General features: G+C 42.7%; 1 protein-coding gene across 6 annotated transcripts in view; it reads left to right on the forward strand.

Moving 5' to 3' along the window:
* The window catches only part of Otud7a (OTU domain containing 7A), a 321,488-nt gene that overhangs the window by 205,952 nt on the left and 98,325 nt on the right, over positions 1–17,211 (forward strand). For all 6 annotated transcript variants that reach the window (XM_030242185.1, XM_030242186.1, XM_011250811.3 and 3 more), the window contains one exon: positions 115–269. In XM_030242185.1, coding sequence (XP_030098045.1) covers positions 119–269 — 151 coding nt within the window. In that variant the 5' untranslated portion in view covers positions 115–118. The remainder of the gene's footprint in view (positions 1–114; positions 270–17,211) is intronic.

Consider the following 17,211-nt stretch of genomic DNA (forward strand, 5'->3'; position numbering starts at 1 on the left):
GTGTGTGTGTGTGTGTGTGTGTGTGTGTGTGTGCTCATTGTCTTTCTCACACGTGTGCTTACACACCCCTCTGGTCCACTGCATGGTGAGATACCCTTCTCTTGTTTCCTGCAGATGGATGGTCTCTAGCCTGCTTCCAAACCCGCCCTCGGCTGAGTGCTGGGCAGCACTTCTACATGATCCTATGACGCTTGATATGGACGCAGTCCTGTCAGACTTTGTTCGGTCCACGGGGGCAGAACCTGGTCTGGCCAGAGATCTGCTGGAAGGTATGTAGACCTCATTGCCCCCAAAACACCCACTCAGGTTTGGACATCTTTCAACAGACACAGAAGATAAGAAAGTCTTCATTGTCTGACAAAGGTATCACTTGGGCAGCATTTGACCACTTTTGAAGTAAAATGAAGGGTTTATGTTGGAGATGGAATTCTTTACTTTGCTCGCCAATATTTGGGGTAGGACATGGATTATCAGCTGTGACTGTGCATACAGAGAAGATTGTGTCAGCAAACACGTCAAGAGAATTATTCTAACTAACAATCATTTTTAAGGACAATATACTCAATGAAGTAGAAATTCTACAACATTCAAGAAGAGGGTTCCCATGGAAACTGTCTCTTCATATCTTTGTCTTAGCTGAGACACAAATAACTTAGGTCAAAGTTATCAGTGAAAGAACCATCTAGTAGCCAGGAAATCAAAATGCACCTTGAGGCTTTTAAGTAAAGTTTTTGTAACATGAAAAATTGTGTCTGGTGTACATGGGATATTTCTGCAGCCTGATTCAGCCATGCTCATCAGATCAGAGTTAACCTGGGTTCTTCCTTCTGAGTCATGATGCTGTTAAAGCAAGGAAAATGAAAAGCTGGTCATGGGCACTCAGGACATCCGAGCATGGGAAGGAGGGGCACTGTGTTTTCAAGACTGATCTGTCTTGGATGCATACCCTGCAGTTTGTGGACTTGGGAGCTATCAAGCATCATAAGTCACAGTGATTCTCAAGGTCATTTAGAGAAAACTGAATTACTAGGCGTCTTCATGAACAAAGGGAGCCACTGAAAGTTGGACGGTCTTGTTGGAGCACCGAGGGAATCCTCATGCATGGTGTCTTCCAGTTTTATTGCTGGGAAGAGACATCCTGACCGAGGAAACTTAAAAAGAAAGTGTTTAATTGAGTCTGGCCTACAGTTTCAGAGGTCGAGTCCAGTATGATCATGAAAGGAAGCACCGCAGATATGGTGCTAGAGAGGGAGCTGAGACTTCTACATCTTGATATGCAGATAGCAGGAGACTGTGTGCTACCCTGGCATAGCTTGAGCATAGGAAACCTCAAAACCCACCCCCACAGTGACATATTTCCTCCAACATGACCACACCTACTACAAGGTCACGCCTCCTAATAGTACCACTTGCTATGGGCCAAGTATTCAAACACATGAGTCTATGGGGGCCATACCTATTCAACTGCCATACAGGGTCTGAAAGTCCTCTCAGCCTCTCATAATTTTAGCCTAGCTCATGATTTCAGCAATGTATGTGAGTAAAACTGTAGTCCTGGCTGCCCTGTTCTCGTGTCATGTGAAATCAGTCTCCTGTAGATCCCTACCACTGTTAGGATCTGCCTAGAAATGGGCAGGAGGGTACTATAGGGCTGGTCCATGTCAGACTCCACTGCCTATCATGTGAGAGTGTTCATTTATTTTATTCCTTTATCCCTAGAGGTTTTGGGGGGAGAGGTTTTTAACTAAGTTGACCCCAACTCACCTTTATAGGATGATGGTGGCTGAGAAAAGGTGCCCCAGAATCTGTGCAGGTGGCTCATGCTGCCATAGCCAGTGTCTTCATCTCATGTCCCTTGTTTCCTCTTACACAGAGTCTAAGCACTATTATCCCTTTTCTGGTTTTCTTCATATTTTTAAATTAAGGTACATAAAAACTGGATTTTCTGTACTAATCTATGCATTTTAGCATATGGTTGGATTCTGTGAGTGTTCCTACTGTCAGACACAGACTGCTGCCCCACCTCCAAGGACTAGGCCCCAGCCAGATCCTGAGCTAGTCACAGTGCTGTCCACACAGCTGGCTTTTCTGTTTCCAGAGAGCTGTTGAGATCATGGACTCCTGCTATTTGATCTTTCAGAACTAACATTTCACGCCATGCCTAGTCCAATGCTATTCCTAACTGACCTGCCTGGCCATCAAGGGAATAAAGAAAAGACAGAGAGAAAGCTGTCATGGGGTGGTCTGAACTCTCTGCTGGAGAAACCTCAGCATCCTGGAAGCTCAATACGTTTTTTTTATGTATAGTTAAATAGAAAGGTAGAGTTATTATATATAGGTAAACAAGAGGTAGGGTTATTATGTATAACTGGGTCAATGACATAGGTTTGGCTAATCTCAGAAGGAGCATTGTCTGTGGGGGAGCAGACTGCAAGCCATAATCTTGAGGTGAAAGCAATGAAGAGTATCTTCTATGCACAGTATCCTTCCATGGACCTCTCCTCCCCTGAAGATCCACTCCCTTTCTGTCTGTCATTAGAAAAGAACAGGCTTCTAAGATCCACTCCGTTTCTCACATGACAAAATAAAATATAAGATAAAGCAAAAACCATCACATTGAAGCTTAGACTCGGCAACCAAACAAAATGAAAGAGTCCCAAGAGCAGGCCCAAGAATCAGAACCCAGTCATTCTCATAGTCAGAGATGTTATAAAAGGATTAAGCTAAAAGCTATAATATATCCGCAAAGGACTCGATGTAGACCCTGGGGGCCCTGTGCTTGCTGCTTCAGTCTCCGCGAAGTCATATGCACCTTGCTTAGCTGAATCAGGGGCGTTCTCCTGGAGCCCTCCATCTGCTCTGGCTCTTTATGTGCTTTCCACCTCCTCTTTGGGTTGGAGTTTTCCTTTTAGCACCTTCTTTAGGGATGGATTTGCAGATAGTTATTATTTAAATTTGGCTTTATCATGGATTATCTTATTTTCTTCATCTGTGGTGATTGAAAGCTTTGCTTGATATAGTAGTCAGGCTTTCTTAATTTACTTTCTTCAGCCTTTCTTTTTCTCTGACCATTGTTTGGACTAAATTGTTTCTAATGATATCCTTATGTATTTAATAGTTCTTTCATCCCCTGAGTAGAGGGAGCCTTCGTTAAGGACATGTCACCCTCAGGTTGCCCTGTAGGCAAGGCTGTGGGAATTTCCTTGAGTTAATGATTGGTGTGGAAGGGTCCAAACCACTGTGGGTAGTGCTGTCCCCAGGCAGGTTGTCCTGGTGCATAAACAAAAGCAAGCTGGACAAGCCATAAAGAGCGACCAGTAAACACCTATTTTATTGAGAAACGTTGTGTCTATATTCATTAAAGATATTGGCCTATGATTTTCTCTTTTTTCAATTGAGTCTTCTCTGATTTGGGTTTCAGAGTAGTACTCTGGAAGGAATTTGGGGATGTGCCTTCCTTATCCATTTTTTCAGAATCTCTTGAAGAACATTTGATGTTCGTTCTTCTTTAAAGGCTGGCAGAATTCTGCACTGAATCCATCTGGCCTGGGCTTTTCTCAACTGGGAGATTTTTAATTGCTACTTCTGTTTCACTGGGTGTTCTGGTCTACTTAAATTACTTACTTCATATGGACTTAACTTTGGTAGGTTATAACTGTCTAGAAATCCATCCATTTCTTTTAGAGTTTGCAGTCTGCTGGAATATGATTTTTTTAAAGGATGTCCTTAAGATTCTGAATTTCATCAGTTTCTGTCATAATATCTCAGTTTTCACCTCTAGTTTTATTAATTCTGATTTCTTCTCCTTTTCTTTTGATTGGTTTGGTTAATTTGTAAATCTTACCAATCATTTCAAAATACTAACACTTGGCTTCATTGTTTTTTGCTTTTGTTGTTGTTTTGTTTTTTTATTTTTCTTCATTTCTATTCTATTCATTTCAGCCCATATTTTGATTATCTCTTCCCACATACTTTTTTGGGGTGTTATTCTTGTTTTTCTAGGGCCTTTGGGTGCATCATTAACTTTAGACCTCAAGAGGTTTTTGACGTAGGCATATATGCTCTCCTCTTATGACCGCTTTCACTGTGTCCCATCGATCTTGGTATGTCTTATTTTCATTCCTATTCAGTAATAGGAATTTTACAAATCCCTCTTGATTTCTTCTTTCACCTGACTTTGACCTTATTAGTGTGTTGTTGAGCTTCCATGAATTTATGCACGTCCTTCCTTTTCTTTTATCTTTATCTTTTATCAATCTTTAATAAATAGTTCTAAGATATAATGCAGGATATAATCTCAATTCTTTTATATTTGTATAGATTTATCTTGTGTAAATTGTCTGCTTTGGAAAAAGCTGCATGGGTTGCCGAGAAAATATGTATTTGTCAGTGTTTCAGTGGAATAATCTGTAGATAAGTTAGGTCCATTTGATTTGTGATGTCATTTAATTGCATTCTTTTCAGAAGATCTGACTATTGGTGATAATTGGGTATTGAGATCATACACTATCACCTTATTGGGGTTGGTCTGTGGTTTTATGTCTAATAGTGTTTCTCAAATAAAATTTCATGCACGTGTATATGTGTTTAGAATTATAATACGCTAATTCTTGAATTTTTCCTTTATTAGGATACAACGGCCGTCTTTACTTCTTCTTGTTAGCTTTGGTTTGAAGTGAATTTTGTTGAATATTATAATGATCGCAGGTACTTGTTTTCTTGTTCTGTTTGCTTGGAATACCCTTATCTGTCCTTTTTTCCCTAAAGTGGGATGTGTAGTTGGACATGAGGTGTGTTTGTTGAAGGCAGCAAAAAGATGGATCCCATTTTCTAATGCATTCTGATAGTCTTTGCCTCTTCATTAGGACTGGTGAGACTGTTAATATTATGAGTTATTATTCAACAATGTATGTTAATTCCCATAATTTTGTTGCTTTTATGGAGTTCCATTAGACCTCTCTTGATTCAGTGTTCTGGAATTGATTCATTCCTTGTCCTGTCTGTCTTGTGTATGTGTGTTTCACAATCTCTTCAGACCTAAGTGTTCCTTCCAATAGCCTCTCTAAAGCCAGCTTAGTAGTCACAAATTCCTTGAATCTGTTTTATCATGAAAATTTTTCCTTTCTTCTTCAATTATGACTAACGGTTTTGCTGGGCTGGCATCTGTAGTCTTTTATAACTTGTTAAATGCTGGTCTGGTCCTTTCTGGCTTTCATGCTCTCTGTTGAAGTCCGCTGTGATACTGATGGCCCTGCCATTGTACATGAGTTGCTCTTTCTTTCTTGTTGCTTTTATTAGTCTTTGTTTTGTATATTTAGTATTTTGATTATTATATGACATGGGTAGTTTCTTTTCTGATCCTGTCTGTTTGGTGTTCTGTACGTCTCTTGGATCTTCATAATCATTTCTTTTCTTAGATTATGGGAAGGGATTTTTTTGTTCTGTTTTTGTTTTTTAACTTTTTACTGATTTTTTTTGTGAATTTCGTATCATGCAGCCCAATCCTTGCCCTTCCACATCTGTCTCCACCCTTACAACATCCTCCACAAAAGAAAATAAAAACCAAAAATAAACAAAACATCTTTTTGAAACCTTGTTGTATCACAGTGTGTCCCACAGTACACCCTTTTGTTCACATACCTTTACCTGCATATGTTCATTGCAATGAGTCATTGGTCTGGTTTGGGGCCTCTGGATTCTGCTATACCATCAACACAGAATGAGGATTCCTCTCAGATATCCTATTGTTTCCTTGTGTCATGGAGATCTTGCAACTTTGGATCTGCAGGGCTGCCCTTTCGCAAGCTCCAGCAGTTCAGATATTGGGCTGGGCCAACTCAAAGTCCTAGAACTGGCCTTGGTGGTAGCTGAGTTGGTCAGCCCACTAGCTTTCCTATAGCCCCGCCACCAGGGCTAGCTCTACTGTGCTGCCCAGGTGAGGTGCAGGACCCACTCTCCTGAGTGTTGTAACCAGTAAGGAGCAGGGCCAGCTCACCCACTCTCGCCCTCACCACCTCACAGCAGATGAGTGGAGGGGTTCATGCTCTTAGGACTGATTCACCCATGCTCCCCCCCACCAGGGCCCACTCTCCCGAGTGCAGCAGCCAGTGAGGGGTACAGCCAGCTCACCAAAATGCTTCAACCAGTGAGGGGCAGACCTGGCTCTGCACAGCCCTTTGACATCAACATGGTCCCAGGAGGCAGCCCAGACCAGGGGCAGCCGCATGGTCTTTACTGGTTAAGATGAGCTACAAACCCCTGCTGCTGCATGGCCATGGACACAGACGTGGCTCAAGTGGCAGGGCAGGTTACTCACAACTGGGCTACTTCTCTCCACCCTCGAGTCTCTGGTCCTACCTCTTTTCATAACAGCTCAAACTGTTCCGCTTCTCTCTCACACACATGGTTGCACATGATTGTGGCTTCTGACACAGGCAGGCCACACAGCTGGTGGGCCTCTGGATGTCTTCCCCTGTCCATGCCATATGACATGGTAGCAGGTGGGCCTCTAGGGAGCTTTTCTTCTATGTTTTTATAATTTATTATGTTAATCAAAAATTTTAGACAGTATGTTGTGATCAATTTCTTTCCACTTCCCCAATTCCTCCCAGATCCTCCCTCCACCTCCCATACCTCCCACTCACCAACTTCTTCGTGCCCCACCTCTGAAAAACATTTTTTAAAATGCAAAAAGACAAAAATACCAACCACACACACACACAAAAATATTATAAAAATTTAAAAATGGTGCTCAATTCATGTTAGCCAATTACTCCTGAGCATGAGGCCTGCCCAGTGATATGATTAATAAGAAAACAACTTTCCCTTTCCCAGGAGGTTTCATTAATGATTAAATACCTTTTTGGTTAGTGGTAGGGTTTTATAAGCCCTTCAACCTCTCAGTTGTGATATTTTGTCAGGATTGGACCTGTGCAGGTCTTGTATGCTATCAGAGTCTCTGAATTCATATGCACGCCATTGCCATTGCATCTAGAAGATGCTCTTTTCTTGGAGCCATCCACCACCTCTGGCTCTTACAGTCTTTCTGCCTCCTCTTCCCCATAGATCCCTGAGCTTGAGCAAGAGTTTTATAAAGGGATATGACTTATGGCTGGGTGTTCCAAAGTCTCTCACTGCACATTGTCTAGTTGTGGGCCTCTGTTAATTCCCATCTATTGTGAGAAGTGTCTCTGACGAGGATTGAGTGATTCAATGATCTATGGTTATAGCAGTATGCCATTAGGAGTCATTTTACTGCTATGTTCCTTTAGCAGAATAATAGTATTATGTTTTCCTATGTGTCCCATGATCTATCAAATCTGAGGTTCTTGGCCATTTTGGCAGTGTCAGGTATGGGTTCCACCTGGTGGGATGGGCATTGAGTCCATTTTTTTTAAAGTGGCTGGTTACTTCCATAACATCGGTGCCACTATTGTATTAGTTTGTATCGTAATCAGGTCACTGTTTCAGGTCTCAGCATTTGTACCTGGGTGGCATTGCTGATTACTTTTCTCCTCCAATTGCATGCAAATGAAGTCACCATATAACGGGGGAAGCAATGTCCAAAATAGATATCTTATGCCATCAACTAAAACCTCTGTGCAAATACTGGTTTACAGCTTACTCAGTCATCAGTGAGAGGAATCCCATGAACAGCCCCCACCCCAAGAATCATAAGCTATTGCCAATGCAATATGGTTCTGGTTATTCTCCTTAACCTGACGGTAAGACCCCCATTGCTGGAGACACATCTTATTTATATTTAGTGGAACATGAAGAAACCAAACCGTTGCTTAGCTAGCAGCATTATCCCTACTGACTACCATTCATGGTGCCCCAAGGTGCTTTTCTTCATTGGTCTTGTTGAGAATATTTACTGTGGCTTTGACTTGGGTTTTTTCTCCCTCTATACTTACTATTAAAAGGATTGGTCTTCTCATAGTGTCCCAGAGTTTCCTTCATGTTTTGTTCCTGGATTTGACATTTGTTTAGGAGTTGACATTTTCTTGACAGATTGATTCAGTTCCCCTACCTTGTCTTAAAAATATGATATGCTCTGTGCAATTTCATCCAATTTATTGTTACGGTTTTTCTCTAGATTTTTTATTTGAATTTCTATCTTTTTCATTATTTCAAGTTTTGATTCTGGCTTTTTTCAGAGATTCTATTTCTTTATTAAATTCTGGTTTTACATCTTGAATTATTTTCATTATTTCATTAAACTGTCTGTGCTTTTGCAGTCTGTAAAATTCAGAATGCAATGGGGCTGGAGAGATGGCTCTGCAGTTAAGAGCACTGGCTCTTCTTCCAGAGGTCCTGAGTTTAATTCCCAGCAACCACATGGTGGCTCACAACCATCTATAATGAGATCTGATACCCTCTTTCTAGCATGTGGGTGTATGTGTAGATAGAGCACTCACATACATAAAATAAAATAAATATTTAAAAAATAAGAATGCAGTACTTCTTTCTGGTATTTCTTCATGTCCTCTTTGAGTTCTTTGATTATTGCTATTTTGAAATCATCCTCTTGTATGTTATCTAAGCCAGTCTCCTCAAGTCACATTTTTATGTGACTTAAATTTTTGTTGGAGACTTCTTTTAGTTATTCATATTTATATTTTTGCAACGGGACTTAGACATAGGTAGTTAGTGTTGTTTCTTAGTAGAGACATTTTCTCTCTCTTTTGTTGAGTGAATGTTTGATATTCTATTGACTATTATCCCATCTTGTCAGGTTGCTACATGAGGCTTAGGGTTCAGTTTTTGGACAATACTGTGTTGATATTAAAGTAGGATTTCAGAAGTAGACCCAGCTATGTTTGAGCTAAATGAGATTTGTAAGCTCAGGAGCAGATTTTCTATAGAGTTAGAGGATTCTCAGAGTCAGTCTTCAGAAAGCTGAGCACATGGGTACTGGCAGTTACCTATATGAATATGGGATTTTTTTTTTTTTTACCTGAAAGGCAAGTGTGGAACTTGGATCCTTACGTGAGCCACAGAAGTGGGTGGAGTTGTTGGGGTATGTCCTGGGCTAGAGATGAGAGCAAGGATACTCCTCAACTAGTGACACAAGTCAGGCTTCCCTACCAAAGGGATTCATGTACAGAGGGGTACAAAAAGGCAAGAAACGTATATGGTCATTAGGTAGCTGCTTACAGAGGTGGATAGAGTTGTTGTTTGGGTCTAGTGCCCCTCCCTGGAAAGGACTGGTTCTTGGGTTGAAGAGGCAGGTATAGTTACCATTGGGAATCTTGTGTTTACCCAAAGAAAGGGCCAAATATGTGCAATGGGGATCTGTGAGGTAGGTGGAATAGTAGGGGCATGTGATGAGGGAAGTCTGAACTCTCCAGCTAGGGTTGTGGGTTATGGGGATCTGGCAGGTGTAGATGGGGTGAGTGGACAAGTTGAGCCTCCCTAACTGAGGGATGTATGCAGAATGGGACACAGAAAGGCAAGTGGGACATGTGGCCCTTAGCAGGTTACAGGAGTAGCCAATTCAGCTTTCTAACGGCAGCCTTTGAGTAAGCTAAGGAAGAATTTGTCCTTCTCTTCCTGGCTTATCCTCCTTATTATAATATCCTCCACATTCACCCTTGCTGCCACCAAATACAGAATTTCATGTCTTATTGCCAAATAGCATTCCAGTGTGTCTGTGTATCATATTTTCCGTATCTGCTCCTCAATTGACTGTGGGTAATTAATTACATTGTTTCTAGTTCTTGCTTGTGGATAGTGCCAGAATGAATGTGGGGGGACAGATGGCTCTTTGATATATTGATTTTACTGCCTTTGAATACATGCCCTGTGGTGGGACTGCTGACTCATGGTAGCTGTGATTTTAACTTGCCAAGAACCCCCCATGCTGTTTTCCATAGTGGTTATACTAATTTGCATTCCAGCTAGCAATTTGAAAGGGCTCTCATACATACCACACCTTTTTACTTATTTTACTTTTTTATAAATAGCCATTGTAATATAATGAGATGATAGCTCACTGGGTTTGGGATAGCCTGAGGTCATTTCCTGAGTCCTGTAGCATCCCCTGCATGGCCTGGTGTCCAGCTTCAACCATCAGTTAAACAATGTGTATCAGAGTCACCTGAACATTGCTGGTCATAGCTCCTTCTTGATAAGTGAGGGGACTGTAGTTCCATATTAGAGGGGTTCTTTTAGGCATCAGGTTATTTGGTGGTGCTATCAATGTTGAAGTGTTCTCATAGGCAGGCCTCGGGGAGGTGTGTGCTGGGAGAATGGAGAAAGCACCTCCTTTCAGGAAGCGAGAAGGGAGTCTGAAGGGTCAGAGAAAGCTGCAGTGACAAAGCTGGGCAGAAGGGACCTGAGCCTTCTCACACTGTTATAACTTTTATGTGTATAATTTATTTGTTTGTTTTAATGTTAAAAGTTCAAAAGAAGAAAAGCCTGTCATAAGAATCACAGTACTATACAAGGAGGACGGTTAGGATCAAGACTTTTATAATGATACAGACCCTGGCTGAGAGACAGGATTGGAACAACAAGACAAAGAGACAGAGACAGAGAAAGTCAACCAGGATCTGCCTCCAGATGGAAGGTGTTCCTGCCTGCCACCTTTCTCCTTTGTCTGTCCCTTACATTTTGCCAAGAAAAATGTCAGAACCAGTGACATTGTTCCCCCAAAGTGATGGAATTGTGCGAAGTGCATTTTCTGTTGGCATAACAGGATACCCATGGCTGGATAATTTGTAAGCAATAGAGATCTTCTTTGACCTGTCATTCTGGAGTCAGGAAGTCCAAGAGTGTGTCCCTGTCTCCCCACCCCTTGATGAGGATATGAGAAGTGGCATGGCTGAAGGAGGAAGGACACTAGTGTAGCAAGGTGGGAGAACACTGGGGGCAACCGCACTTTGTAACAGCCTGTCCTGCTGATAACTTACCTAGTCCTTCAGAGTGAGGCATCCTTCCCATAAGAAAGGTACTAATTGAAAGATTAGCTCTAAAGATTAGCTCCCAACACCACCACCAGTGGATTTAAACCTATGTTTGGTATAGATGAACCACTGACCTAGCACCCCAGTGACTTGCAGAAGGAGCTCCTCCCCATTACCCCTCCCCCAACCCCTTCACTTTGGTCCCTTCAGCATCTGGCCCAGCCTATTTTTCTTGCTTCATAACCTCCTCAGGCCCTTAGCTTTCCCTTTCCCGGACCCACCACCCCCCCCCCCCCCCGCTTTTGTTTAATCCCATAGTGACTCTCTTCCCTTCTACATACACACTTTATCCAAGGGCACATTCGTCACCTTTCTTGTTTCTGAAAGCAAATACTGAACAAGAAGCAACTAGGGGAAAGGGGTTTGCTTGGGGAAATGGCTTTGAGAGTGTCACCCTCATGGTAGGGGAAGCATGGCATCAGAAACAGCTTTTGACTGGGGCATGGGGAGTCTAGGCTGCTTTCTTAGATATGGGTGTGAACAGGAAATGGGCCATGCTATAGAACCTCAAGTCCCACCTGTAGTGGGTTGCTAATAATCCTATGGAGAATGTTTCAGTCAACCCATAGCACCCTCCAACATAGATCAGAAACTCCAAGATTTATTTTCTTCATGTAATTGGAAGTTAAAAAAAAGAAAGAATGAAAAACAAAAACATTGTTAATGGTCACAACTATTAACACTTTATAGTGTTATAGTATTATAAGACACTTTATGAAAACTTTTGATTAACTTAAAGTTGGAGCATTAGTGGGGGACATAGCATGACTCATCCTTCTGCATGAATGGAATGCTCTGCACAGATCAGGGTTATTAGTCATCTTTCTAATTTTTTCTTGTGTTTGGCCCCTTGAGTTCCTTTCTTCTAGATCATCATAGAATATATAATAGGGGAGCTTTGACATCGAACTCTTTAAATACGCTATCATTTCTTTTCTCACAGTGAATTAGTAAAGGAGAGGTTAGATTTCCTACTGGATAGCTGGGGAAGCTGAAGCCAAGAAAATCTCCAGAGGTTCCACAGCAAGGACAGAGCAGAGCCCACTGCCAGCGGTTCAGAACTAACACCTGAACTTAGCTCAGACAGCAAAGACTACATTCCATCTACAGAAGCCATCTTACCCGCCCACTGGCTTCTGCAGCTTCACAGCTCTTCACACACAGGGAGGTGCAAGCATGTTTTCAATAATCACTGAAGGGATGGTTTAGTAAACCCTTTTATGAGGTGGCTAATTAACCTTTATTTTTCAAATGAAGCCATACTCCAATAGACTGCAAAACTTCATCAACAAAAAAATAGAAGTGTGGCTACCATCCATGCGCTAGACACTGTCTCACCACTTTGCATATATTAGAAGTTAATTAAGAAGATTTCTGAAAAGAAGCCAAGCACATAGTTGCTAATGAAGCACCCATCCCTACCTAAAGGGGAAGCAGCACTTGCAGGTCTGCAGTAACTGTGAAGCTGCCAAGGTATTCCCGCAGCAAACCCTGTACCTTGCCTTGTTCATCATAGAAAACTACTCCTGAACAAAGTGGCATGAACTCAGGAAAACCAGGAATGGGAAATTAACATCACGTGTGGCCTCTGTATGGTTTTCCAGAATTTTTGTGCAATTTGGAAAGCAAAAAAAAAAAAAATGAATAAGTTAGATTATATTCCTCAGAAAGAAGGGATGGAAAAGAAGCCAGGTGTGCTATGCACCTGCAGTCCCACCTAACTTGGCAGTCTAAGCAGCAGGATCACTTGAGCCTAGAAGTTCAAGGCTAAGCTGAGAGACACAGCAGCATCCCTGCCTCCTGTACTGAGCTACCCAGCTAACTGAAGTACTTATGGGAACTAGTTGAGCTGATCATTCGAAACTGAGAAATCTTCAGGTTGTTTATGAGGGGGCCTCTTTTCCTGGTCTCCAAGCTTAAAAAACATATAGTTTAGACATCTGCTTCTAATATATTTTCTTGGTCCAACTTACACAGAGGGGCAACTGCTAATTACTTGATGGTCACAATGACAGGTCACTTATGTTGGGCCCTTGAAAGCTTTCCCATGGTGTGGGCACATTGTAAAATTACTCCACAAGAAAGGGGGACGTGAAGGGAAGACCTTTTTAGTAAAAGCCCCACTGTCTACCAACTGTTAGTGGGATCCAGGTATAACAGATCCACCTTGCTACCCAGAGAGCATCTTGAAGGGCAGGCATAGAAAAGGAGAACAGCAAAGCAGTGGTGGCAGCTGAGGCCCCTGCCTGGAGGCCCCTGAGTTTGAAAGAGCCCTACCATTCCAGTAGAAATATAAGTGGCAGAGAATGAAGCCAGGGCCTTGTACATACTAAGTGTATGCCCTATCACTCAGCTCCATATCCAGGCCCAAGACTTTTTTTTTTTAACCTAAGATGGCAAAGCAAAAATGGCTTCCCCCATGACTCCTGGGACACTTCCTCTGGCCTGGCCCCATTCAAAACACATTGTTTGTTGGGATAAAGGAGCATATTCAAATACTCTTGAAACCTATCTGCATCGTTTGTGGTGAGTTTCCTTTTGTGGCTGTGGTCAATTAAGTAGCTTTTATTTCCCTTATTTCTTTGCTTTTAGTGGAAGTTGTAACCTAAATACCATCACTGGCCTGCTTTCTCATCTTAAGAATGTCTGTCTCAACTTGGCTGCTTGAGGTTAAATGTTTCCCCTCTGGGAAGCCAAGCACCACAGCTGGAAAGGTGGTGATCAATAAAGTATTACCCTCACAGCCAGAGAGTTTTTTCCTCATGTCCCACATGTAAAACCCAGATATGGTGGTGGTGTGTGCTTGTAATCTCTGAACTAGGTAGGCAGAGACAGATAACTACCTGGAGCTTACTGGCCAACCAGCCTACCCTAACCAGTGAGATTCAGGTCAATGAGATTCTCTTCCTTAAAATGTAGGTGCACAGCACCTGAGAATACCCAATGTTAGCCTCTGACTCACACATGCACATACACACACATACACATGTATCATGCACACACCTGTGCATGCACAAGCATATATGCACATGCATAGATGTACACACTCACACACAACATATATGCACACATATAGACACAGACACACAGAGCCACATGTAGAAACACACACATATACTCACATACATACCTACACAAAGACACATACAGAAACACACACATAAACTCACATACACACACATGCATACACACACACACACATATGTATATATATATATATATATATGCACATGCACACGTGTATACATAGATACACATATGCACACAACATATACACACATAGACACAGAGAGACACATACTCACACACCCAGCAAGGAGCCAGACTATGAGACAGTTTTCTCACCCCACAATAGATTTTTAAAAGACTTAAGAAGGCTGGAGAGATGACTGGGTGAAGAACTTGCCTCACAAGTGTGAAGATTTTAGTTCGGATCCCAGAACCCACTTAAAGGCAGGCACAGTAGTATACATCTGTAAGCCTAGCACGCCTACAGCAAGGTGGAATGTGGAGCCAAAAGAATTCCTGGAAGCTCAAGAAGGGAGTAGCTAGTCTGGCATAAACAGTAGTAACAAGAAAGAGGTCTTATACTAAAGAATGTAGACTGATGACCAAGACTTCCCTCTCACCTCTGCCTGTCCTCACTCACATATACATATGCACACAAAGACAAGAGATCTGGCAACTGATGATAATGTAGGTCCATTGTCTAAAGGCTTATTCACAAACAGTGAAAAATGAGAAATTGTAAAACAAGCTGGGCATCGAACACAGCATTACTGCATGGCTAAAGATTTGGGGAGTGCTCGGGGTTTGCTTGTAAATATGCTTCACTCTGTTACTGCACAGAGAAAGGTGCATGCTGAAGTACTGATGGATGAAATGATGTGGTGCCTGCAGTGGGAGGTGCATGGATGTGGGAGAGCCGAAGTGAAACAGGAGAAACCGTGAGCCAGCTCTTGTTAGAACTGGGCTGTGGATTCCAGTGGAACCATTATAGTCTTGGAATGATCCCATAGTAAAATGCCAAAGCCAGCAGGACATCTGCCAGGATGAGCAGCCCACTCAGATGCTGCCAGGCTTTGTGGTGTGAGGAGACAACACTGAGCATCCTGGGAGTCCCGTGTGCTGAGCTCCCAGGCCAAAGCTTGGGAGAAGAGAGAGCTGCCCAAATGGAGCTCCAGTGAACTACTATAGTTTTAAGATTGACTGACTGTAGTTAACATTGTATTCACACTGGAAACTCTCTAGAAGGTGAGACTTACCTGTCTAAAAAAAGCAACATGGCAGCTTTCAGCATGGAAGTGGATAAGCACACTTTAGTAAATGCATACAATGGAATACTAACCAGCAGTGAAAATAAATGAATTGTTGATGCATTTACTACAACATGGATGAATCTCTGACACCTTATTCTGAGCCAGAGTGAAGACAGCAAGCAATACTAATCCATTTAGCTGGTCCGTTTGTTCTAGCACAAGGCTACCTGGTAGGCAAAAGTCTAAAGAGGCCTCCCAAGATTCCTGTTCCCTAATACTGAGCCATGTGCTAGCATAGGTTCAGTGGTTCTCTCTTGTCTGTATTCTTATTTTCCATAACCAATGGCAGTTCAAAGATATTAAATTGAAAATTCCAGGGGGGAAAAACATAAAATTTTACCCTATGCTGTTTTATCCCAACTAGGATACGAATCATTCATTTTGCTTCCAACATCATGGTATGTGTTCACATAACCTGGTAGTGACCCCATAACATAAGAGTAGAGATAGTGGCATCTGGGAGACAACAGAGAGACATGAAGTGCATCCCATGAATGGAAAGGTAAAGGTTCTTGGCTTAATAAGGAAGGTAGAGGTTTGTCATACTGTCTGTGAGGGTCTGGCAACACCCACAGCTTCAGACATCTCCCACAAATGTTGGGAACACATCTCCCTCTGATAAAGAGAGGCTACTGTAGTGCTACAAAAAGACTCTGCGGATGGAATTTAGGCTGATGATAATTTGATTTTAATACAACTTGCACCCTTATCTGATGGACTCAAGGTAATGCCAGGAGTTCTTAGAAACAGATGAAGATGGCAGACACGGGGACGGGGAGAGGTAAGAGGGTGTGCTGTGTGACAGCGAAGCAACCCTCCATTGCTCTATTGACAGTAGAGGAGGAACCACCAGCCATGGATCCCGAGTGGCGTCTAGGCGCTGAACTTTAGCTAATATCTTGCAAAGAAACAGAAACTCAGTACTCCAGCCACCTGGGGTAGGATCAGGCCCCAGAGATCAGGCCTTTTTTACCAGCATCCAGATGAGGACCACAGTCCTGCTGACACCTTGACCTCAGCCTTGTGAGACTTAGAACAAGGAAACTGACTGACGCCTCTGGACATCTGGCTTTCAGAATCATGAGAAAATAAACACGTGCTTCTGTGAGCCGCTCAGCGTGTGATATAATACGGTAGGCAGGAGAAAATGACAGGTCTGATGAGGAAGAGCCATGAAGGACGTGTGATGGGGTGGTACTGTCCAGGTTTCACCTCTGCTAGTGGTGGACTAAGCAAGCCCAGCATTCACAGTTGTGAGTACACAACTGGGCATTCAGTATCCTACCAGCAATGAATCAAGCCATAAAAAAAAATTAAGTTAAGGATTTTCAGAACATTCTACAGATGAAAACTGTCCAGGGTTCTGTCACCAAAATAAAATCTAGTATTCACAGTCCTGCCCTGTGTACTACAAAGTAGACAGATGACGTAACTGTGCCGGCCCGTGGTATGGTCAACCTTGCCAGTATCTGAAAATGTAACATCCAAATAGCTGCAGCACTCCCTTCCTCATTCGGGAGGGCCCTTTGCCTGCAGTCACCTATTATGGACCTATTCAGTTGCCTTAGTAGTACCATAGACTAGGCACCCCTGAATTTCTGCTGACTTCATTAACATTGCTCCTTGGTGCACAGACTCCTTGGTGGGCACCACCCTCTAGGTAGACACGGTCTCCAGAGAAGAGTTAGGGTCCCGTGGAAAGTCTTGAGGTCTGCTGGGTAGACGTTTACTCCCTGATGAATGGTCTCCAGAAGAAGAGGAGCAGCGTACTTGGTGGACATAACCTCCTAGGTACACATAGTCTCCTCAGTAGACAGTCTCCGGGTAAGTTCAGCCTCTGTACTGGCCACAGCCTCCTTGATGGACAGAGCCTCCTGGATAGACACAGTTGGCGAATGTAGCCTTTTCAGTGGACACAGCCT

Source organism: Mus musculus, chromosome 7 (assembly GCF_000001635.26).
Source record: "Mus musculus strain C57BL/6J chromosome 7, GRCm38.p6 C57BL/6J".
Classification (NCBI taxonomy): domain Eukaryota; kingdom Metazoa; phylum Chordata; class Mammalia; order Rodentia; family Muridae; genus Mus; species Mus musculus.